Below are 25303 nucleotides of genomic sequence, written 5' to 3' on the forward strand. Positions count from 1 at the left end.
TACCACACCGCCACCGTGAGTGAAACAGACACCGCACACAGCAAATACACTAAGATTACACTCAAATAATACTTAAAACCAGGCTCAATTAAACTATAGTGTCTAGAGATCCATACACAGGTGGTGAAATTACTAGGCTGAAATATAAAATTCCAGATATTCAATGATTTTTTTACACAAAAAATGGCCATTTCATATGGTTCAACCTTAACTGAAAGAAAAACAAGGAAATCATTGCCACAAGTCAAGAGCATGGTTGCCTCTGGGGGATGGGAGACGGCTGTGACTGGGACAGGTACACATGGGACTTCTGGGGAACTGGAAACGGCCTCCTTCTTAATCTAGGTGGGTGGTTACGCATGTGTTCATTTTATAATTTTCATTAAACTGTACTTGCCTATATATGGAACTCACAATTTTTAAAACATAAAAAAAAAAATTAATGTCATACCTATTCTATGCAGAACACTACGCTCAGCTTTGCGGGGAGAGCAGGACAGGATAACAGCTGCTCGGGCCTTTAAAGCGTTTATGGCCTAGCTGGGGAGGTAAGACCCCCACACAAGAAGACATGTTGACGGGGAAAGGGTAATTTTTCAAACCATGGTGTTGGAATAACTGGGGGAAAATTTCATCCATACTTCATACCTTACCCCCAAATACATTCCAAATGGCTGAAAGATTTAAATCCAAAAAATTCAAACTATACAAGTTCTAGAAGAAAAACAATGAATGCGTTTTAAAAAAAATAATCATGGAAGTGGGAAGGCCTTCTCTAAGTATAACATGAAATTCTGGAGCTAACATGCACACACCAAAATGCCAACAAGTTTAACCAAAGAAAAATGGATAGTAATAACTTCCGAAAGTCAAGCGCCACACTTGGGAGCAATATCTGGAACTCGGGCAAAAGGCTGCTTTTCTTTAAAATACCAAGAGCTCCTACAGTTAAAGACGGTCAACAACACAAAAGAAAAATGTAAAAAATATATAAAAATTGGTTCTTTGAAAGGGAAATGAAAATGGCTCAAACATACGTAAAGGACCAGTTTTACCTTTCAGATGAGTCACCATCAAAGGCTGATAACGCCTCGCGTTGGTGGGCGTGCAGGAAGGTGATTTAGCAATACGTTAAAATGACAAGTGGCCAATCCGTCTGACTCAGCAATTTCAAAGAATGCCAAGTTCTTCTAAGAATTTATTTCCAGGAATTTGGATATACTTGCATACATACAAAATGATATGTATATACAAGCATATTCACTGTATCATTTATAATGGAAAAATGTTAGAGGCCTAAATGTCCACAACACGTTAGGTGTTATAAACACATGATACCCAGGTGTGGGATTGCTGGATCATAGGGTAAGTCTATTCCTAGTCTTTTGAGGAATCTCCATACTGTTTTCCACAGTGGCTGCACCAACCTGCATTCCCACCAGCAGCGTAGGAGGGTCTGATCACGCCACTTCTCACCGATGACTCCACGCTAGACACATTTCAGAGCACAGTCCACAAGGCCCCCGTGAGCCATCTTATGCACACCTCCAAGCCTCGCATCCTGCAACAGCCACCACAGCTTCTACATAACCATTCAAGGAATTAGGCAGCTCCAGATTTACTGATTAAAAAATGACCTCCCAGGTATTCTAAGTGGGAAGACAAGCAAATTTCAGTATAGCGTGTATACTATGCTACAGCTAGCATCCACACACAATCACACGTACATCACTACAGACACACACACGTGCAAGTATAAAGATGTGTATGTCATTACCCACGCTAAGAGTCAATGTAAGAGCAAGCTTGTGAAAATGAGTTCAGTTGTGTTTCTGGTTTCAAATGAACAAACAAAAGGTTGGCAACGGCGTGTGCAGTCCAGCAGATGAGCCGATGGAAGTTGGCTACCACCTATGGCTTCCACTCACGGGGACTCTTCATGCCCCTGAATTACTGCCATGGTCTCCTAACTGGCCTCAGCCCTCCTAGGTCATCCGACCCAACACCAGCAGTTATGCTCCCCAAATAGAAATCTGATCACGCCACTGCTCACCGATGACTCCACGCTAGACAGGACACACACTTCAGAGCACAGCCCACAAGGGCCCCCTGAGCCATCTTTGCACATCTCCCAGCCTCGCATCCTGCAACAGCCACCACAGCTCCTTCTACATAACCATGCAATACCCCTGTGTCTTGAAACACGTTATCTCATTGACAATAGTGCCTTCCTCTATCTCTTTCTTTGGAAAAAGACAGGTATGAAGACCTAATTTAAATGCCATCTTTTCTGTGAAACCCTAATGGACTTCTCCTTTTCGCCCTGGACTCCCAGAGTACCTTGCAGCAGCAACAACATCAAGGCGTGTATCAATTGTGTATTGTTAACATGTCACAGCAGAATGAACACGGTTTTGCGGACAGAGACCTGGGCAACTGTGACTCGTTATTTTCCCAGCCTCTCTGTAATCCTCACACCTTCTTGTGTAAAATACGTGAAGGGCTCAGTGCAGCATTTGGTGCATAAGGTGAACTCTGTATGTAGTTGCTGTCCAGGCTCTGCCAACCAAATTGTCTGACTGTGACCAAGCGGCACAAGCCTTATGAGCCTCAGAGCAGCTAAAGGAATGTTTCTACATTACAGAACCGTTGAGAATGAGATGAGATGGAAGGTACCTAGCACAGGTTTCAGCCCACCCATGCTTAAATGTTTCATGAGTGAACAAGTATTTTCAACTAAAGGATTAAAAATCACTTGCTCCAAATATACACTATTTTGAGCCACAAAACAGAGGTTACAGAAGGATGGTTGTGAAGTGGGGGGGCGGGGAGGAGGAGACCAAGGTATGAAGAGGGAAAGAGAACATAAGAACATGGGTGCTGGAGGTAGTGGTCTGAAGGCTCTTTACAGGCACTAGGATACTACAGAAAACAGAATATAAGAATATGCCAGGATGTTCTGGGCTCTATTCCAGTTTCTACTGCCTGGAGAAAAGTCAAAGTAATAGACTGACTGCAGAGTCTTACCCTGGAACTAGAATATAACGTACTTTTTGGCGATAATCTTCTGCCCCGAATCAGAAAAAACTCAAAACTTACACAGTTAAGGGCAGAGAAAGGAGACTTTCAAGAAGAAAATCATGGCAACTCCATTCCAGAAGCTAGGAAAAAAAGATATGAAGATCCTAAACCAAGCTAACCTGGAAATTAGATGGTCAGGTTCTGCCAGGAAGGCCACCAACAAACACAAAGGGCAGATGCAGCTCCAAGTGCCAAACAAAGCCAAGGCCACTACCCCTCTTCTCACAGTTTATCAGGCAGCCAAGGAGTCATTTAGAAGTCCTGTTTCTTTTAATTACATCCCTTTCCTTGAATATATATCTTCATGTATACATTCCTTTCCCTGATTAGATGTCTGTATGGGGGAGAGGATATTCTGTGGGAAGAAATTGGGCTTACAACCAAGTATGCCTAGTTATGAAACCAGTATACATTCCCTAATTTAATTCTCCTAATTAACATATGTATTTCCATACACATGAGGAGATACATACACATCACCACAGTATGCACCCTCATCTGATTTACATACACACGTACCTTCTGTGTGGCAATGGACTTGTACTTAGTTGCAGTGCCAGACAGGCGGCAATACTTTGCAAGGTTGGGGTAAGGGTCTACGGAATACAGCACATGCTCTGATTCAGTGACAAAGACGTGCTTCTGTTTTCCCATCATGAAATAAGGTTTATTAACATTCTCGGTGCTGTTTAGTGCTATGAATCAAATTTAACGGATGAGTTTACCCTATTTATATTGATTACTGTAACACAAGCATGGTCTTCTGCCATTTTATGTTTTCTATGTTAGCGTTTCCTTGTTTTCTTTTAAAAACTATTTTATTACAGGTTTTGTATAGTGTGAATGAGTTATGGTCACAGTCACTTAGACTTTACATTTGAATAATTTAGTGTTCACTGCCAGCCCCTCCACACCACAGCTTCTCCAATCTGTTTCTTATTTGATTCATCTCCAGAAAATTTGAGTTCGAGCGTACTTGGCAATGTTTTTTTATGAAGCCTTTACACATGAATGGCAACTTTACTGGGCACAGAATTCTTAGGTCAAACTTTTTATCTCAGTATTCTGAGAACTGCAATATATATATGTATCCGACCAAGAACTCATATTCAGAATAAAGAGCACTTACTGATCAATAGGAAGAAAACAGAAACACGACAGAGAAACGGGCAAATGGCTTGAGCAGGCACTCTACGAAAGAGACACACGAAAAGGTACTTGATCTCATTAGTCACCAGGGAAATGCAAAGCCAAGCCCCAATGAGATACAATTATACACCCACCACAGTGGCAGAAAGCCTGCTGACGTTCTACGCTGGTTTCGAGGTGGAGTGCTGCTGGTGGGGGTTTAAACTGCTACAACCACTTTGGAAAAGGGATAGTACTAGTAAGCACACACAATTTCATCCCTAGGTATATCTCCAACAAAAACATGTAAGTGCGTACATCCATGTGCCAAGAGATGCATATAAGAACATCTTACATCAGCTATAACCCTAACTGGGAAACTGTAAAAGACTGTCGACAATCTAACGGACAAATGGTAGTATGTTCATAAAATGGAATACTGTGTGTACAGCAGTGAGGATGGATGGACTCCAGGCACTGCTATACACACATGCATGAACCTCACCAACACAACATCGAGCAAAAGGAGCCAGAATTCAAAACAACACTTACAGACAAAGTTCAGGAAGAGGCAAAACTGATCCATGTGGCTAGAAGTTAGAACAGTAGCTACCCTAGGACAGGAGCCAGCAGACTTTACGTAAAGGGCCAGATGGCAAGCATTTAAGGCTGTGCGAGGCATGCAGTCTCTGTGTTACTACACTCGTCTTCTGACGTGGTGCACCAGCAGCCACAGACTGCACACACACAAACGCGCACGACTGTGTTTCAGTAACACTTCGTGGACGTTGAAATCTGAACGTCATATAATTTTTATGAGTCATAAAATACCATTCTTTTGATTTTGTTAAAAACACACAAAAAAACTGTTTGGGGCTCACATATGTTGGTCAGATTTGGTCTGCCGGCCATAGTTTGCGTTAGGGGGTCAGGTGTAAGTGACCAGGTTGGGGCACAAGTAGGCTTCTGACATGCTGGTAAAGTTCCATCTCTTCATCTAGATGTGGTTACAGAAGTACGTGCCTTTTATTAAACTGTACAGGCATACCTCATTTTATTGTACTTTGCAGAGACTGTGTTTTCTTTTTTTTTTTTTACAAATTGAAGGTTTGTGGCAACCCTGTCATTTTTCCAATAGCATTTGATTCATTTCCATCTCTGTGTCACATCTCAGTAATTCTCACAATATTTCAAACTTTTTCATTATTACTATATTTCTTATGGTGATCAGTGATCTTTGATATTACTACTGCAAAAAGATTACAACTCACTGAAGGCTCAGATGATGGTTAACATTTTTTTAGCAATAACGTATTTTTAATTAAGGCATGTACATTGTTCTTTTAGACATAATTCTATTGCACACTAAATAGACTACAGTATGGTGTACACATACCTTTTACACACAGTGGGAAACCAAAAAATCCATGCAACTCGCTTTAATGTGATATTTACTTTACCGCAGTGGTCTGGAACCGGAACCGCAATGTCTCTGAGGTATGCCTGTATTGAGCAGTACACTTAAGACCTACAAACCTTCCTATGTGTGTGTTCCAATTAAAAGAATTTTTTTACATCAATATTAAAGTCTAATTTATTCTATGAAGAATAAATGACCAAAATTACATCCAAACCATAGAAAAGAATTTTTAAGTATATTTTTAAAAGTAAAAAAAAAAAAAAAAAAGTTTATGTGTGACCAACTTAATTTTCAGTTAATTTATTTGTAGGCAATTCTTCATCCTTAAAATTCAGTAAGTTCGTCTGGAACATTACTTGTTGATTTTTATTCATTTTTTTTCATTTCAAAACGTTTTCTATTTTATCGTTGACTCTTGCCTTTGTTCAATTTATTCCACCACCAGCGAATGTCCCAGCATTCCCGCCAGAACGCATCGGCGTGGAGAACCCCTCCTGTCTCTCTTCTGTGCCCCTTATCCCCACTCTGCTTATGTTCATTTCTATATTCTTCCCCTGTTCTGGAGGGATCTTTCAAGCCGGTCCCTCTCCCTCACTGGAACTCTTCTCTGTAACTCTGATTCTGCCCTCCACAGCTTCTCGAGCGCTGTGAGTGCTTTGTGAAAGGCACGCTTCCCCTGCAGTTTAATCCATAACTCTCGTGACCTCTTCGTAACCTTAGTCCAGCTCCTCATCTTTCATTTCTGGTTTCACAGTGAGCATTTCAGTCCACGTCCTTGAAGGGATAAATCAGTTGTTCAAATTCTTCTTGTATTTCCTAATGTAAGTCTTCATTTTGAATGTTACATTTAATGCCTCCACTTTCCCCCACAGAATTTGAATGGGCTGCATGTTGGATTTTTTGTTTGCTGGTTAATTAATCTTTCAGAGGAAGAAGTTTATCTCCAGGCTTTCTCCCCCTGGGCACTACTGACAACTTGGGCTAGACAATTCTCCACTGGGGAGCAGGGTGCTGTTCTGTGCAGTGCGGCATGTTCAGCAGTGTCCCTGGCCTCTGTCCACTAGGTGCCAGTAGAACCACACTGGTGGTGATGACCAAAAATGTCCTCAGACTCCGCCAAATGTCCCCTGGGGGGAAGAGCGGTGAAGGCCCCCAGCTGAAAGCCACTCGTCTAGACTAGTTTGTCCAAAAGTAGAATGGGTAGGATCTCCTCGTTATTCTGCTTACCTGGGCATGGCTCAAATCCTTCCCATAGGAATTAAGCTTAAGAGAATTAGATGTTGTAGAAGTTTCAATTATTAGTTCAGAAGCCCAGAAGCCTGAATGGGTATGGGAGGAACTGGGCCTGGCTGGGGACAGTGGCAACTGGAAATTTCATCTCCATGCCTTCTGTTTGTTAGGGCCAGTGCCTCTCAATCTGTGTGCGTGCGTGCATGTGTACACGTGTGTGTGCGTGCATATGCGTGTGTGTGGAGGGTTGGGTTTTACTCCGTCCTGATGCTAAGATTTTGGTTTATTTCCTCATATGGGAGTGGGCTGGTCACTCTGATAAGACATCAAGTTAAAATAAAGCCCCATGGTTTGGTTGGTTCAGCAAATATTTTTCTTTGCACAATAGCCTTTGTTTGGTGCTGTTGGCCCTCAGCTACAAAGCTGGCTCCTAAGATATGGTTTCCCATCTCTCCAGCCCTCTCTCCTCACCCCAGACCTTATCCCCATCAGAAGCTGGAGCAGAGGAGGAAAAGGAGCCTGTTTGCATTCCCAGCTTCCCAGAGTGCACTGCCTTCCAGATGGGTGGTCTCCAGCCCACGTCTCCAAGCTGTGGGGTCTTTCTGAGCCTCCACTATTGTTTCTCCCCCACTGGAGTTGTATGCCCCACGTTATCCTTTATTCCAATTCAAACTGACCTTAAACTGGCAGGTAGCCCTTGGAATTCATAGTTTAAGATCAGGGCAATTTCCAAATTTCAGTTGATGAAATTTTCTCTTCCCTTTTTGTTTCTCTTGGTTCCTTTCACCAGGTTTTAGGAAAGGAGGATTTTGCTAACTTGCTATTAAGTCACCACTTTTCCTTTTAGTCCCCAGTGTAATATTTTTTCCTTCTCCACAGAGGCCAAGGGACAGGGCAAAGAAACGGCTCAATTCTTCTTAAAGTAAAATCTGTTCTATGTTTTGCTTTGAGCAGTGGGAGAAGTGACTTTTTTCCTGAAATACAGAGTATAAAGCTCTGGGGTAGAGCTCAGGAGAGTAAAATCCAATTTTTGAGAAAATGCTGGCTTATGTGGCTCTAAGTGACTTTTTTTTTGCCCCGTGCACTTAATTTTACACTCATTAAAACAGAAAACTATGCTCTGTTCCACCTCTGCACTAGGCTGGAGAGAGAATGAAATGTATCTTTTGCGATATCAGCAAGAGATACTAAACACAAGAAACGACTCACTAATGCCTAGCAGAAAGAGGGGTCCTGAATTTCTAAATGAATCTTCCACCTTCCCCACCTCCGCCTGTCTGCGCAGAGACCAGGGCACCCACGCTTTCCTCATAGCCAGTACAGACGCAGGTGGAGGCATTTTTTCTTTATGACATTGACACAGAAAGATGGTTGATAACTGGCATATAATTAATGCATAGGCGTCAAGATCACACGAAGATTTTACTGCACCCATCTTTTTCTAAACAAGCGTATGTAACGTCTCAGTTTCCTGATGTAATTTTAGTGAACTTAAAGCCAAACAGCTTAGGCTTATAGAACGGACTCCACTCCCACAACAGCCAATGACTGACTGCTGGCACACTGCCTCTGGGCAGTCATGAATCCACATGGTGGGCAGGTGACGGCTGGGTCCTACCCCAGCTCAGGTGTGCCAGATGGAACTTTGTTTAAACTAACATCTTAGGTCCTCTGCCTGTGAGTTCACGGGCAGCACGCTGAGCCTGCTGGCAGGAGACAGAAATACTTCCGTAACAATGGGCACACTCACTGACGGCAAAGATCAAAGGAGAGCATGCCGAAGCCTATCTGCAGGCTTGGTAGAATTTAAATACGGAGGTAGAGTACGGCTTCCAGTTAACCGAAAAAGATACGTAGCACACCACCATGTGCTCAGCACCAGTCTACATGTTTTAGAAACACAACATTTAGTCCCTGTTCTTAAGGTACCAGGATTCAACTGAAAGAAATACGCATATAATAAAAGGAGAATCCAGCATTACGTCTTGGCCCTTCTTCAGTGCTGCTGCTGTCAGACCTCCCAAACTACCTGTTGGTTCTAACCTACCCTTTCCTCAGTTTCTTTCCACATCCCTTCCAGACCTTCTCCAAGGCCTCCTGTTTGAGATTCTTCCCCCTGAAAGTTAGCATCCCCCATTCTCAGGCCCCTGCTTGACCTCTGTAGTCAGCCTAGGGAAGTGTCCATAATTGAGACTTCAACTACCATCGGTCTGCGGAAGAAACTCCGATTCACAGATCTACCTGCAGGCCCCGCAGAAGCTCAGGGGCAGATGGCCAAACTTGCTTCCCTCCCAGTATTTCAAATCGTGGGAAATGGCACCAGTGTCTACCATTACCCAACCTGGAACCTCAGGTGTCACCTGTGACTCCTTCTTCCTCACTCCTACATTCAACAGGCCACTGAACCAGTTAATTCTTTCTCTTCTTTCTTTTATCCACCCCTCCTCTCCTCCCTCCTACTCAATGTCTTTCTTACTTCAGGCACCCATTATTTCTTGCCTGAGCTTGCAAACTGGTTTCTCTGCCTTTGGTATCACCCTCTCTTCCCCTGAAACTCTCCTCTCCAGCCACTCCCAATCTTTCATCTACCACACGAGTCACACCAGAACTTCGTGTACTTCATGCTCTCTCATCTGCACATCTCCATGTGGATTTCATGTATTTTTCATCTCCCTGATCTTCATATCCCTTTGTCTAGAACACTCTGCCTTCTCCCTGTGATTAAACTTCTACTTATCCTTTAAAACTCAGATCAGACACCATCTCCTACCCAGAGTCAGATTCACCACCTTTATATTGGTGTTCAAATATTTTATTGCCAAAAAAATGTTTTAAAGACATGAAGTTCAATCTTCATATCAAACTAAATGCAAGGGAGGAAAACACATTCTCATGAAAACTAAAGGAAACAGATCTCACACTACTGTCAAGAGAGATGAGAGGAAGTCTCTGTGTCCCCCGTTCAGAACTGCGGTCCACACGGAAGTCATGCAGGGCACACTGCTACCAGCCACACCTGCTGGGCAGCATCCCTCCTTCCCCCACACTTTCACTATGTTTCAGGCAAAGGAGATGCTTTTCTTGTGTTGATCTTTGGCTACTTCTTTAGGGCTGGATGATCAATTGGATAAAAACACAGCATTCCCATGAAGACAACCCCTAAAACCTGTGTCTCAGTTCCCTGCTTTTGCTGTGGTTAGTGTCTCCGGCAACCTGTGGCCTGTTCCTCAGAGTCATCAGAACACGACTTAAAAGTTAACACAGACCTGTTTCCTTATCTATAAAATGATGAACAGAAGATCTCCAAGGAAGGGTTTCCCACTAAAGCATCACCTGGACTCACTCCCTGTCCTGAGCTGGCTCTCCTCGTGAACTTCCCCCTTTCTGAGAATAGATAAAACACACAGAGGGCCTGGCCGACGGCCACTGCAGCTCACTGCCCTGTCTCTGCCGCAGTGTCACGGGACAGTTAAGGGGTGGCTGGGGGGCTCCCCAATGTGTCCCTCAAAATATTAGAAATACATCAATACTTTCTTCTCCCAATAGTCCAACGCAGAACTTCGATTTGTGCCAAGGTTTCTCAAGCTTGTACGTAATACACTACCTGTTGGAATAAGGCATTTCCTTTCATGACTTTTAGATTTGTTTCTTTGAAACTCTGAGGGATACCTTTAATTCTAGTATTTCAAGCTTCAGAGAACAAGTACATATGAATCCCATCCACACATTCAGAAACCTGTAATCTCCCCACCACCGTAAAACAGTGCTCTTGGTGTTGGAGGTTCTGGTTACCTGGTGGCGCCCATACTGGCCAAAACTGCTTGTTCAGCAAAAATCACCATGAAGCTTGAATATTAGGGGTTTTCTTGCTATGCTACAAGACCTTTTTGTGCTTTTATAAAGTTGCTCCAGTACTTAACCGTTTGTTACGAGCACTTAATGGCATCTCCAAATTTCACTGTCACTTCTATGGCAAATTCTTCCTTCTAGTGGCCTGTAGCTGCACCTCTCTACCTACCGCCCCCTGCTGAGGGGATGAGTTTCTGGAATATGGAGGTTTGTATCTGGCATTAAGCCTAGAGTGAACAAGCTTCATTCCTAACCCCTACCCTGAGTCTGAGTTCACAAAGACAGATTCTGCCAAACCCGCTGATGGAAGCACCTGTCCAGACGTGGGGGCTCTCCCTAACGTGAGCCTCGCATCTCCAGAAACCGCTACCAAGTGAATCGTCTCTCCCTTGGCCCTCTTCATTCCTCATATCACTCATTTCTCAACTAAACAATTTTAATCATCGTATGGCATGGTGGTTAAGAGTCCAGCTGCCTAGGTTTAACTCTCACTTCCATCGTTTGCTAGCTCCATGATCTGGATAAACTCCTGAATCTAGTTTTGCTTTCTTTATCATTAAGATGCAACTACTGACAGCCCTACCCCGTAGAGATGTCACAGAGGATTAAATGAGGCAGTGGAAGTACTCGGGACAGTGCCTAGAACAGAGCCAGGACTTGACACACCACTGTCACTGCCCTGGTTGCCATTGCTATTACTCTCCGTGGCTCCCTAACGGCTCTCCTGCCACATGGTCATCACTCTTCACCAGTCCATCTTCTGGACCACTTCTAAGAGGATGCACTTTCAAAAATATTTCTTGATTATAAAATGCATATTTCATTAGAGAAAATTCAGAAAACATTTGAGGGAAAAGTCACCCACAGTCTGACCACAGATACCACCACTGTGGGTGTATCTCTTCCTGGTCTTTTCTCTCTCTCTTTTTTTTTTAACCTAGGTGAGCCGATCATTTATATATCATTTTTGTGTCTGCTGTTTTGACCTTAGCATTTCCCCATAATTTAACAACACAAAGCAGATCTGATTCTAATTCTTCGCTTAGCATTAGATACAAATATTTCATCCGTATTCCACATAAAGAAAGTACAAACGGGAGCAGCAAATGATGGGTGGCGGCGGCCCCCTTTATTGCTTCCCACTGCCCCCGCCAGTTCCCTGTCTGCCAAGCCAACAGGCTGCCAGCATGGCCACAGCTGGGTTTCTCTGATGCTGACAGCCTAATGCCTGCGCTTTGCTCACCAGCTTCACGCTGAGACTTGTCCCCTCGGCGCCTCTGGTCTCGGGAACGCAGGAGAACCCTGAGGGCCCCAGTTCACCCTGTGCCACGGGCCCCGCGTCCTGCACGCCTGCTCCCCGCAGTCTGGAGCGGCTGCCTTCTCACCTCTCCCCGTCGGCATTCACTGCAGTTTTCCAAACCCGGCTCTGAACAACAGCCTCCTAAGTAAAACGTCACCCTCCCATGGACAAGCAAGCCTGGTGTTTCAGAGCACTCTTACAGCTCCGGCCACGTCCCCGGGACAGCATGGGCACGGGGCAGACATCTGCTGCATGGGTATTTTACTGTTCATGCTGTCTCTTCAAGCAAACCACAAAGGCCTTCAGAGATGAACCATTTCTCTAAGTTTTTATCCTGCCTGTCATGAGTGCAGAGCTAGGTAATCAATAAACGACCGATGAATAAAGTGACAGCCAACACTTTTCTTCCCCCATAATATGTATGTTTGTACATCTTTTTCTGGCTTTATTGCATGAGGCTCCATAACAGCTAAGCACTCTCACAGGGCTTCCAGTGCGCCAGAAGCAGTCCTGAGCGCTCTACACATTCTAACTAGCCCAGTCCTCAGAGCGGCCCTGCAGAGGGGCGACTACTTACCACCACTTCCATTTTAGGCGTGAGGAAGTGATGGAATTAGAATTAAAATAACTAGTTTGACCAAACATAATATCTATATAGTTGAATTCCACAAGTGAAATATTTATTATGGATCAGCTCTGTCCTCGGCCCTGTATAAAGGTATTTCCCCCCTGGACGGGGAGAAACAGCGAACGAGGCCGTAAACACAAAGAAGACGGACCAGACACACACAAACACAAAGGAAGCAAGGGGAGGCCGATCCCTATGATCAAACGCCGGGCAGTAAGGGACACTCAAAGTCACATCATTATTAAACCCAGCAGTGCAGAGGGTCAGCCCTCAGCAGAAACCACAATCTCAGAGCACACGGAGAGCATCTGGCAGGATGCTGTGCCTCTGCTCGCCCCCAGACGGGAGCACTGGGGCCAAATCTTTCTGTTCCCCAAGTGATTCTCTGTCACTGGCCCCACTGCCTTGTGCCCCAGGAGCTGGGGGTAGCTGCAGTGGGCAGGACAGCCCGGCTTCTCCTTACCGACTAGGATACAGTATCCCAACAAATCACACAATTGACCTGATGCTAAATTTGAACAAGCAGAGAAGACAGCCTTCTCATAAGACTTGCTTGTGTTTCATAAAATCACAAAAATTCGACATGCTCATCACCAGCATGAACATGTGAAACACACATGCCTTCTACGGGACACCCTGCAAGCGGCAGAGAGCGGCAGCCTGGAGTGGCCCGGAGCTGACAGAGGCATCAGGGACCTGCCCCGAGTCAGCTAGAGTCCCCGCGAGCAGTCCTCCGCTGCCTGGGGCCCTGCTTTTATTCCAGAAGGCAGGGCTCAGAAACGGGCCCAGCTCCTCCGTGCCCTTCCCCACACCACAGCTCCAACCACTGCCCGGACGTGAGCTCCGTCCAAACTCGTAACTCAGAGCCCGACCCCCAGTCTCTCAGCCCCTTCAGACTCAGCTTGTCCACACAGAATTCATCCCTTCTCCACATCCATGTGCTCAGTGACCCCCACCACCAAGGCAACCCGAGCTGTCTGCATCCCACACGTCCCCCTCCTCAGAGGCCCTCAAACCCGCTCATTCTGCGCCCCCCGCCACCCACTGTTTCAGTCCAGGCCCTTGTTATTTCTTGCCAGGTTCATGGCAACACCTCTCTTACACGTTCTCCCACCAACGTTTCCTTCCCACGAGCCAAAAAAGTCTTTCAGAAGCACAAGATGACAACAGGTCTGTAATTGCTGTCAAACCCTCAGGAGCTCACTACGTATCACCAATGAGATCAAGTCAAACTCCCAGCCTTGGCTCCCTGGGCCCTACAAGGTCTGGCCCCTGCCTGGCCCTCACGCCACCTTGGTTCATCCCTACACACACTCCTCCCCTTTGGCTCCCTCCGGACAGGGACCCGTCCAAGTAAGCCCTCCCCACTCACAGCCACCAAGCTGCTGCCCAAGCTGCCCTCTCCCCGGCCTGTCTCCTGTTGACCTGACAGCCCTCCAGGCCTCAGGACAAGCACCACCTCTCGCAGGATGGCTTCCAGGATGCCTCCAGCTCAACCGTACAACAAAGCACCTGCGCCCACTCCACTGGCACACGATACACCACACGGCGGCACCATCGGTTTCCTTCAATGTCTTCTCCACGGGTCTGTGGGCTCATTTCTGTGTCCCCAGGCCCCAGCGTGCTGGCTGGCACACAGTAATTGTTTTCCAGATAAAAGACAGAGCTGAGAACTCCAAGCCCAGCAGGCCACATCCCTCTGCCCTTCCCTGACACCCGGGCGGACTTACCCACGCAGTCACAGGTGGGGAACTCGGCCTGGGCTCTCTTGGCAGGTGTGTCCAGCAGACTCTTGGTGGGCGTGTCCAGGTACTTAAGAGGTGACTCCAGGAAGCCGCTGAGGGTGGGTGTGAGTGGGTTCTCAGCCTTGGTGGGTGTGGCCTCCTGGCCTCCCTCCTCTGAATGGAAGCAGGTGGTCGAGAGCACAGTCACAGCCCCTGAAGACTCAATCTTGATTTGCTTGGGAGAACGGGTGGCAAAAGGGCTCTCAGGGGCTGGGAGACAGGGGGGCTGGTTCTCGGGGTCCTGAATGGGCACAGATGGGGGGCCAGGGAGCCCAAAGCTATCCCCAAATTCAGCCTCAAACTGCCGGATGAGCTCTTCCAGCTTGTCATCGGCAGGGGGAAGTGGGCCAGTGGAGCCCGGCTGCAGGGTGGCCATGGGGCTGGGAGACCTCATTTCCTGAGTAGGGGGCAGCAGGCTGTCCCCGGAGGGACTAGGTGCAAATAGCGCAAGAGAAGGTTCTGGGGGCAGGGGGGCAGCAGGGCCCTGCGAGGCGGGGACAGGGGCGGGGGCAGGGGCAGGCGCGGCTGGGTGTGCCTGCGCATCCTCGGAGGCTGGGGACCTCAGCCCCTCCAGGACGATCTGCCGCAGAGGCAGGAAGAGAGGCTGCGCCTCCCGCAGCCTGGACTTCTTGATCTGAACGGGCTTCCGGATACTGGGCTTGATCCCAGGGCCGGCTTTCTCGGTTCCCATAGGACCCCCAGCTGGTGCCAGGGGCTTTTTCTTCTTCTCCTTGGGTGGTCTGTCCGAAGGCCGTGGGGCAGGTGAACTGGGTGGTGCCCACCAGCCGGGAGCAGAGGGCTCCGAGGGAGGGGGGAAGGGGGCATCGTGGGCCTGATCCAGGAAGAGGCTGCGCTTGTGCTGGAGGTGCTGCTGCAGGGCTGCCTGGGCCTTCTGGTGGGTGTCGGGCTCTGAGGATGGTGGGGGGGCCTCTCTCTGGAGGGAGGGGGAGGGGACCGGGGAGGAAGAGGGCACCTCAGCCTTGACCTTGGGCTTGCTGGGCAGTGCCTCAGGCCGCTTGAATACTGACTGGATGTAATCACTGGCACTGCCCAGCAACTGCTCCAGTTCAGCCATGGGGTCAGGGCTTGGGCGAGGCATGGGCCAAGGGCTCCGGGGAGTTGCTGGTGGGGTGTCGGTGCCCCAGGTTTCAGCAAACTCTGTTCTAGGAGTTGCTGGAGGGAAGGCAGGGCTCTCGGGAGCAAAGGATGGGTGCTCTTCGGGGGGGACCGCAGGCCATGAGGGAGCCCGGAGGTAGGACTGGGGAGATCTGAAAGGGGCAGGAGGGGACAAGGCCTCAGGAAGGGGGCACGGAGCCTGGGAGGTGGCATGAGAGGGCTGGGGGAGGGCGGAGGAGAGCTGTGTGAGGGCCTCAATGGCGATGGCGGTCTGCAGGCTGATGTTTTTCTCCTTGGCGATACTCAGGGCGCTCTGGGACAGGGGCAGGCCTTCCAGAGGAGGTATCTGGGGGATCTCGGAGTTGAGGAGTGGCCTGGTGATGGGTGCCGGGAGGCCAGCCTCCCCAGAAGGCAGAGTCCCTGGGAGCCGGGGCCGCTCCTCCCCGCTCTCCACGACCACAGACTTGATCTTCCCCTCCAGCCACTCGAGGTAGTCAGGGCACTCTGGGCCATCGCAGTTGCAGTTGGGTGGTTTCATGCCATGCCGAGCGAGGGCCAGGGCCGTCTGCAGCGTGTCAAGGTCTTCGCTGCCAGCAGAGCAGTCCTCGGGCCCTGACCGGGGTCCCCTGCTGTTGTTCCCAGCCTCGCGACTCATCTCACGGTTGAAGGTTTCATAGAGCCGGGTGCTAAGGGCCCCATAAGAGGACACAGCTTCGGCCACAGCCGAAAAGGCCACCAGATCGTGGGCATCTTCCAGGCGAGCAGTGTGAGCTGGTCCTGGGGCAGCGTCCCAGTCGGGCTTCTGGTCTACTCGCCAAGGACCCCCAGCCCCCAGCAGACTGGGTCCAGCAGGTTCTCTAGCACCATTGACCGGCGCCCCTGAGGCGCTTAGCTGCCGTGAGTCCCCATGGTACACTGGCCCTGAGTCCATCGGACCTGGAACAGGTCCATCAACTGGGCTGAGCTCTGAGCCTGCCTGAAGAGAGAGAGGAGAGGGAAAAGGGGGGAAGATGAGCCATAGTATTTGAGAAGCACTGTCCTGCGTCACACCACTCAGATGCACACCTGAACCCTGCTTTTCTTGCAAAACCCTCCCTGTCTTTGATACAGCTGGGACCTCAGCTCATCTTCCCACATCTCCATTCCCAGCTAGCTGCACCAGCAGAAGCAAAAGGCAGACCTTTAAGAGACCCTAACGCAGAATTCTGAATGTTGCTCGGCCCTTTTTGGACCTCGTACTAATCACGCTGACCAAACTCCCCTGAAACCAAGCATTTGTTGAGAACACACAAAAAAGATCTTTAACTCACAATGACCAATGTGACACCAGAACCTTTGTTTTTTGTCAGAAGCAAAAGAAAGCTAACCAGCACACCATGCAACAGTATGCCACAGGCGGGAAGTGCACGTGCGTGTGGGGCAGGGACAGGGAACGAGCAGCTGATTAACAGTTCAGCCCGAGCAAGAGGTCAGCCACGGCTTCTCAGGGGGAAGGAACCCACAGTTCTTTTCTCTGCCCATTACTGCCCTCACTTAAGCCCAGGCTGAGCTCAGAGAGCTGGTGACAAGATGACAGTCCCACCCCCCGGCCCGTGGCCCGAGGAAACACTAACCATCTCATACAGCGTGCTCAGCCCCACACCGAGCCAGTCCCACCGATGCCACGTGAGCTGCTGCTGGGAAGAAGATGCAAGCTTCTCCCCATCCCAGGAACCACCATTATGTCCACCCAAAGCACACAGAAGGGGGAGGGCACAAGAGGAAGCAGGCCAGGTGTCTGGTGCAGTAAGTTGAAAGCTAACACAAGGATACGGAACTGAGTTGGCAGGAGTCTTTCCACCGGAAAGGAAGGCTCCTTCTTCCAGTCGAATGCCACCAAAAATATAGAAGGAACGGTGGATTCAGAATGTCATCAGTGGATGCTGTGACTAGCAGGTGAAGGCTTGATGCAGAGTATGTACATGGCCTCAAAACATCTCTTTAAAAATTATTCAATAGTAACTTTAAAATAGAGAAATCTGGCAGACACCACTTTTACCGAATGATCAAAGTTGTCATCACTACTAACATCAGGACGGACCAACACCACGTGCCTCTTTACAGGATACACTGCGGACAGCATCACAGCAGTCACGCAGACCTCCAGCCAAAACGGAGAACTTGAATCTAATTGCGAGGAAACATCAGATAAACTGAAGCTGAAGGGCACACTAGAGAGCACCTGGGTTGTTCTCTTCAAAAATTTCAAAGACAAGAAAGAATAACATCTTTCCCAGCTGACACGGGACTAAAGAGAGAGGACAGCAGAATGCAGTTCCTGGGCTAGGTCTTGGAATGGGGGAAGAGAGCCAGAAAGCACATGATGGGGACAGCTGACGAAACCTGAATATGGTCGGACACGGCCATCGTGGGCCCCCCACGCGGTGGTGGGAAGCTGGGATGCGGGACAGGCCTTTGGGAGGTGAGCGGGGGCCCCGGTCTATGGTTGCCACCTCACTCTCGTCACTGCCCCAGTTCTGGCCACAGAGGACCCTCGTGCTGTGCCAACATGCTTCTCTGAGCCTTGCGCACGCAGTTCTCATTGCCTGGAATGCCCTTCCTGGCCTCGGAGGCCATTCTGGCTTACCCATCAGGCATCAGCTGTCACCTCCTCTCAGCAGACTGACCTGCGGCCCCCTCCCCCGCGTTCCCACAGCACCCTGCACCTGCCTGCTAGCGCTTATCGCATGCCACTACTGCTGTTCAAGCAGCTGCCTCCCACACCAGACAGTATTTCCTTCAAGACAAGGTCCAAATCTTAACCACTTCTGCACTGCCTGCCCAGAGCTGCTGCTTGGACCACCTTCACAGGCCTTGCCCTGACCCTGGTGGAAAGACCATCTTTCAGAACCAGGAACAAACAACTTCTCCTTTAGGAATGTGGCTGTAAAGCCAGTACTCCCTTCCTTCCTTCTTAGAATCCAAGGTGGCTGCAAAGACAAAACCTGAAGTGGTCAAATTTTACACACTTGTGGCAATGGGGAGGGTGTAGCTCAAGCAGTACAGCGTGTGCTTAGCAAGCACGAGGTCCTGGGTTCAATCCCCAGTACCTCCACCAAAATAAAAAAAAATAAGCAAAATTTTAAAAACCTAATTACCTCTCCTTGCCAAAGAAGATAAAACAATTTTAAAAAGTTTAACATGCTTGCATATAAAAGACAGAAGGAGCCTGCATAACCAAGAAGGAAAAGAAGAGAGTAACATGGATTTACAGGAAGTGTTAGGAAGACAAATGCTATGTGAGCTGAGGCTTCCCCAAAATGTCAAGACAGCTAAAACAATTTTAAAAAGTTTTTTTTGTTGTATGAATAAGAAGAACAAGGAGGAGCTAGGCCCACTCTTATGCCTCTGAATTCCCTAGGAAGAAGGATGCCCTTTGGACCAAAAAAAAAAGAAAGGAAGGACAGAGTAGACGCGGATATGAGGGAAGTGAAGCCAAGACGGGTGGAAAATTTTAAGAAGCTCTATAAATCCCAGTTTTCCCAGCCAGGGCATCCCACTGACACATTCCCCATGCCTGCCAGTGATCCTGGAAGAAAGCTGCCATCAGGAGGAAGCGCCAAGAGGCGAGAAATGAGCAAGTGTCGCCCCCAACTTCCAGGCCGCTGGGTGAGAAAGGTCTGGGTAAGGGCCCCGCGTGGGTAACTAAAGGGACCTCAAGGAGTCAGGTTCACGAAAGCCATCAACCCATCAATGCTCAGCTAACCTTGGTGCTTTGTGGTGTGTGGTCCCTGGACCAGGAGATGAGGAGACATCCTGGCTGACAGGCCACACACTCAAGGGCTGCAGGCCAAGTCTGCCACAGATCTGCTTTATTTGGTTTTGTTTCACCAATGTTAAAAAAAAAAAAATCAATTTCACATGAAACCCAGATTTTCTTGAAGGTCCACACTTCTGTCTAGCAACTTTGCCTACAACCGAGCGCTGACTACCGCCCCTGCTCACCCCCAGCTTCGCCATCTGTGCTGCCTTCTTGAAACCAAGGCCAGGAGTCAGGGATCATTTATGAATTGCCTGAGTTACGTACCATTTCATTCATCTGTGTAGGCATTTGGGTTTGTGACTCGAGCTGTAGATGTTCAAGTTTCACAAGGTGGATTGTGATTCCCTTTGAGGGCCAGCTGCGGAGAGTTAGTGGCTGGAGGGGCTGCTCACCAATGGCTCAAAGCACGAGTGGTGTATCAACTGGGGGGCAGTCTCTAGGGCTGTGCTGCAGGGCTCTGTCCTCAGAGCTGTCCTATTCAACGTATTTATCAGTAATGACAGTGAAGGTGTACTTATTAAACAGGCAGATGCTGAAGACAGGAGGGGTAAGAGACTAACTGAAGCTAATCTCAGTATGATGCAATTTGGCAGCTTCAAAGGATCTTATTACTTAATGTTTTTTCAAACTTTTTTTTACTATAATCCACAGTAAAAGAAAAAAATATATATATATATATAAAATACTGTGATCTATTATGTACTTACACATATGACAGGTTTGCAAAATGGTATTTCTCCTTACTAGGTACAGGAATCCCTCCCTTCCTCTTTCTTGCAGGTTGTAACAATCTAAGGTGATTTCACAGTCCACTAATGGGTCCCAACCCATACACAGCTGGACACACACGTCACCAGACCTGTAGCACGGGCAGCAACAGCCCAGCTCTGCCCAGACAGTCCCCACCTGAGCACAGGCCTCCTCTGAGGGCTGTACCCTGTGAGGGGGCACAGAGGAGAAGCCAGCAGGGCGGCTCAAAACTGTAAGGGGGTGGGGGGCGGTATAGCCAAAGTGGCAGAGCACATGCTTAGCATGCACGAGGTCCTGGGTTAAATCCCCAGTACCTCCACCAAAAATAAATAAACCCAATTACCTCCTCCCGCCAAAATAAAATAATTAAATAACACAATAGTTTAAAAGAATAAGATGCTTTAAAAAAATCCAAAAAACAAAAAAAGAGGAGCAGGTCCCGTCTGGTTCCGAAGAAGACAAAACTCAAGGTCTTTAAACATGTGAGGGCCTATCATCTGGGAAAAGATGAGACTGGTTTCAAGTAGCCCTCAGGGCTGGAATCAGAAAACAGGTAAAGCTTTAGAGAGAAGACTTGGACTCAATTTAGGAAAGAGTTTTAATACTGAGAGATACTTAAAAAAAAAATACACTGCCCCCTGTCCGCCTAACAGCCAGAGGGTATTCAAAAGGAAATCAAGCAGTTACTGGACAGTTATTGGCAGGAGGGCTGGACAACGCTAAAGAAGGACAGAGGCTAGTCTAGGCCCTTTCAAAGCCCCAACTAGACGTGCCCCAACCCCAAAACCCTCCACACTTTCTCCCTTAATTCTCACCGCCCCTGGGCTGCAGCAAGCACCTCTCTGAGGCTGCTCCTTAAAGTCTGGCTTCCAGCAGCCTCCAAGTCCTGGAACCTGCTACAGGCCCACTGGGAGAAGTGCACCTAAAATGGACCAAACTCCCCACTCCACCTCCAATGGCTCCGTCCCCAGCTGTCTTATTCCTGCGAGTGTTCCCAACCCAAGCATCATCCCCGTTCTGCCAAGGTGCCCAGTCACCAGGTCCAAACAAGTCTAGACATGAATGCCTCTCCCTTCTATCTCCTCCCTTTCCCTTCCTGCCCTCCTAATTTTGGCCTTGGTGTGTGTACACACTTTCTAAATGTCCAGCCTGGCAGTAGCCCCTCTGGGCAGTTCTGTGTACCCCAGCCCACTCCCACAGTCTTTTCTCCCCCTACAGTCCGTTGTTGATCCCACCCTCCCGAGACTCCCAGGCACCAGCCTCACGTCTCTGCCTCACATTCCACCCTTGCTCAGCCTGCAGAATTTACGAGCGCTGTCTGCACGCCTGCAGCACTCAGCGTGCATGACAGGGTCACTAAACCCCTCCATCCCACGTGCACTTCTCCCAGCAGGGGGGGGGGGGGCCTGTGTCCCTCCCCTCAAATCGTGGCGGGCTGGTGACAGTGGCGGAAGTGCCACTACATGGTTTTCAAGGCTGGATCATGAAAGACAACACAGCTTCTGCCTCGTTCTCATGACACCCAGCCACCATCCTGTGAGGAAATGCAGGCCGTCCGGAAAGTCCACATGAAGGTGTCCCGGGCATTCCCAGATGAGGTCCCAGCCAACAGCCGGCGTCAACCTGCCAAGCGAGTGGCTGAAAGCCCTTCAAGGATTCCAGCTTAGCTGTCAAGTTACTGCTAGCTCTGAGACTCCCCAGCTGAGGCCACAAGCATCAGGGAACAGAGACAAGCCACCCAAGCTGTGTCCTTTCTGACTTCCAAGTCCAAGGCTTCCATGAGCATAGTAAAATGAACGCTGTTTCACACCACTGAATTTCGGGGTGGTTTCCTACCTTACGATAGACCAGGCTGTATATTTCAGGAACATCAAGAAGTTTACAAGGCAAAAGGCAAGAAACAGTCCTGCACACACAGAAGCCCTCAGGCATACCGGTGTCATGAGAGCAGTCTTCAGGGCCTGGGGCATGGGGCCACTTCTCTCTGAGAAGGTGGACATGTGTGTCAAGAAAGGTTCCACCCTGAAGTCACTTTAGAGATGAGACTCAGAGGATGGGCAGGTATTTTGGAGGAGGGGAAGAAGGAGGAACTCCAGATGGAGGGACTTGCATGTGCAAAGGCACAGAATCATGAAAACGCCTGGCAGGCAGGGGAGGGTGAGCTGTCAGGGACAGTCTGAGCACAGAGTGTGAGGAGGGCAGGGGTGGAGATCACCACAGGAACACACAGGAGCAGATCTGCAGTTCAGGGGGGCCCTCAGGTGTTCGCACAGAGCACCACCGGCAGGGTTCAAGGCTGGTGGCAGGCAGCCCGGCTGGGAGAATCATGCCGCTGTCCAGATCAGTGGTCAGAAGGGCCTGAACCAAGGCAACAGCAAAGAGGTGGGGGTGAAGCGTGACTATGGGCAAATGATAATGTCCTCCTGCACCAGTCCTGCCTAGCACAGGTCTGAACCCGACCCAACGCAGTCCCCACACACAGCCACCTTCTGCTGGGGATCTTTTCCTAAAAGAGGAGACCAAGCGCACTGTAAGAGCTCCTAGGGGACAAGTTCCATCACACCTTCAGAATCCAGCAGAGTGCTCAGCATGTGCTCAAAAAGGGTCAGCGGCTTCTTCCTCCCGGGACCCGGCTGGTACCAGCCTGTTCACCCCCTGACGTTGAGAGGCGGCCTGCAGAAGCTCTGGGCAGTTAGTGGTCCTGCTCTGCTACAGCACCTGTCACAGCGCACACACGGGAGAGGGCTGCAGAGCTGCCCGGGCCCTCGGGAATGCCTGTGCCATAGAAGACTCGGGAGCCTGGTGTGGGCTTTCGGAACAGCCTGCCCCCATCTGTCTCCACAGCGAGGCCCACCGAAGGTGTCGGTGCGGCCCCTTCTCAGAGCCATGTTCCCGGCACAAAACCCCTCCCTGCCCTCACTGGGCCCACACATCCGGGCTTACCAGGTCTCTTCCCTGCCACAGTATCACTGGGAAGTCTCCAGCCCATCCCAGGCTTGGCCTGGACAGGCTGGGGGCGCACCCCCTCACTGGGGGGTGGGCAGCAGGGGTTTGTTACTGGAAGAGTAAATGCCCTTCTCAGTGCAAAGAGACCTGCTCCTCACCTCCGTGATGAAGGGCTGGCGTGTATGCACAGCATCACCACCCCCGGTCACTACTCTCACCTGCAGAAGATGCCAGGTCTCCCTCCAGGGGCTCGCGTGTCCCTGTACCCTGCTTGGTCAGGGCTCCCAAGGTCCACGTGCCTCCTCCTCTACCGCCGACTCCTTTCTGTGCTCCCGTCCCACACCTGGTCCCTCAGACGTACGCAGGTATTCAACAACAGCCTGCCCTCCCCTCCCCAGGGGCTCCAGAGCCCCTGACAGGAGGGTGGAACCCCACCTCCGAACACCTCATTTTATTCATAACACAGTGAAAGGTGCGGAGATGACACCAGGTCTTCTGAGCCTTTCCTGACTCTCAGAGCATCAACACATCAAAACTAGGTCAGTGGTCAGTCAGCCTCTACTAAAGGGGAACAGGAGGTAGGGTGGAAGACGAAGACTGTCACCGTGAAAGATCAGAGTCCTCACTGCCCAGCCTTCTAAGGTCCTCTAGGAAACAGGGTGTTAGCACAGGCAGAGTCCCAGGGCCGCTGCCGCTCCGCAGTCACAGGCCGCTCTGCAGTCACAGGCCGTTAAAAGAGACACGCCCAGGAAGGTCTATCCCCGGGGTGAGCAAGCCTGCAGGCAGCCTCCACAAGGGCCAGTGGCCAGGAGGCAGGGCCAGTCTGGGGCACATCCTCTAGGGTGGAATCTCCAAGAGTGAATTCTCCTGGGACCGCAGGATAGGGGTGGCTGCTCCCCACCCAGTTGACCAGCAAATCCCAGCCCCGCACTTCCCCAGCTGCCCGCTGGGAAACCAACTCAAGGGCTGCTTTCCAGCTCCATCCTTCTCCCTAGTCGGTAGAGTTCACAGCCACCTCCGCACACAAAGTCAACTCCTTCCTTCTCTCCCCCGAGGGGATGGCCCCGCTCCCTCTAATAGCAGCACATGGGCTGTATTTGCAGCATGTTCCATCCAGTGTGATCAATTATTCATCTCTTAAGAGACTTCTCCACTCCTGGGGTTTACTGATGATATAAATCTTTAAGTGGGGAAAGAGACTCTGAGGAGGTACACAACTGCCTGTTTTTGCAGAAGTGTGAGAGTGTGTGTGTGTGTGTGTGTATACATGACTAATCCAGTCCCGTGTCTGCACTCTCTACATCTGAGCTCTCTCTGCAGACAGCAAATCTCAGAGGGTTATATCTAACCCTCTAGAGACTGTCAGGTGTAAGAGTGGGTGTCCCTGTGTGAGGCGGGGGAAAGTAATGTTTCTTGTGGTTACCGTGTACATATCAGTAAAACATTTTAAAATCTAACTTTTCTCCTACTAAAAAATAGATACAGCATATTTCTCAATGGCTGGGTTGATGCTCAGGAAAAAGCTGAAACAAGGCCTAATTCCCTGAGGCCATCGTATCTGGCAGAAACATGGGACTGTGATTGCTCAGGCCCTTGATCTGATCATAATTAATGTGGTTTTGGGGGGAAAAGAAAGGGAGAAACTAGGAAAAGTCTCTGCCTAGCTCTGATGGAACATTCTTAAGATAGACTGACTATCATGCTAATCACTGCACACTCATTAATCTCCTCCAGTCATCATAAATTCCTATAATGTAGAGACTCACCTCCATAGATGAGGACACTGAACAGAGAGGTTAAGTAACTCTTCCAATATCACACAGCAATCCAGAAGAACACAGCCATTTTTAACCACTAAGTATTCAATCTCACTTAAGGAAATGCAAATAAAATAAATAAGACAATAGAAGAAAAATTTAATTTACATATGCCAAGGATTTTCCTTGGAACATTAATAGTAAAGAATTACAGGGAGTGCGGGTCAGCGGTAGAGCACATGTTTGGCATGCACGAGGTCCTTGGTACAATCCCCAGTGCCTCCATTAAGGAGAAAAAAAAAGGACTACAAACAACCTAAGTGCCCCAACAATAGGGGAATGGTTTTAAAATGTTTCTTTTCATGAAAAGAGAATGGAGAACAAACATAGGTAAAAAAAAATACTCGACTTTATTAGTAAACAGAGAAACATAGGAAAAGACTGCTGTGAGATTCCATTTTATATCCATTACATAGAATTTAAGAACAAAGATGCTTAGTTCAAATCTTGCT

The 25303-nt window shown here is 48.9% G+C and overlaps 1 protein-coding gene across 4 annotated transcripts in view; it reads right to left on the reverse strand.

The window, feature by feature from the left end:
- The window catches only part of TET3 (tet methylcytosine dioxygenase 3), a 97678-nt gene that overhangs the window by 33038 nt on the left and 39337 nt on the right, over positions 1-25303 (reverse strand). For all 4 annotated transcript variants that reach the window (XM_064494366.1, XM_064494365.1, XM_031467303.2 and 1 more), the window contains one exon: positions 14367-16512. In XM_064494366.1, the coding sequence (XP_064350436.1) occupies positions 14367-16512 (2146 nt within the window). The remainder of the gene's footprint in view (positions 1-14366; positions 16513-25303) is intronic.

This window comes from Camelus dromedarius, chromosome 15, assembly GCF_036321535.1.
Source record: "Camelus dromedarius isolate mCamDro1 chromosome 15, mCamDro1.pat, whole genome shotgun sequence".
In the NCBI taxonomy this organism is placed as follows: domain Eukaryota; kingdom Metazoa; phylum Chordata; class Mammalia; order Artiodactyla; family Camelidae; genus Camelus; species Camelus dromedarius.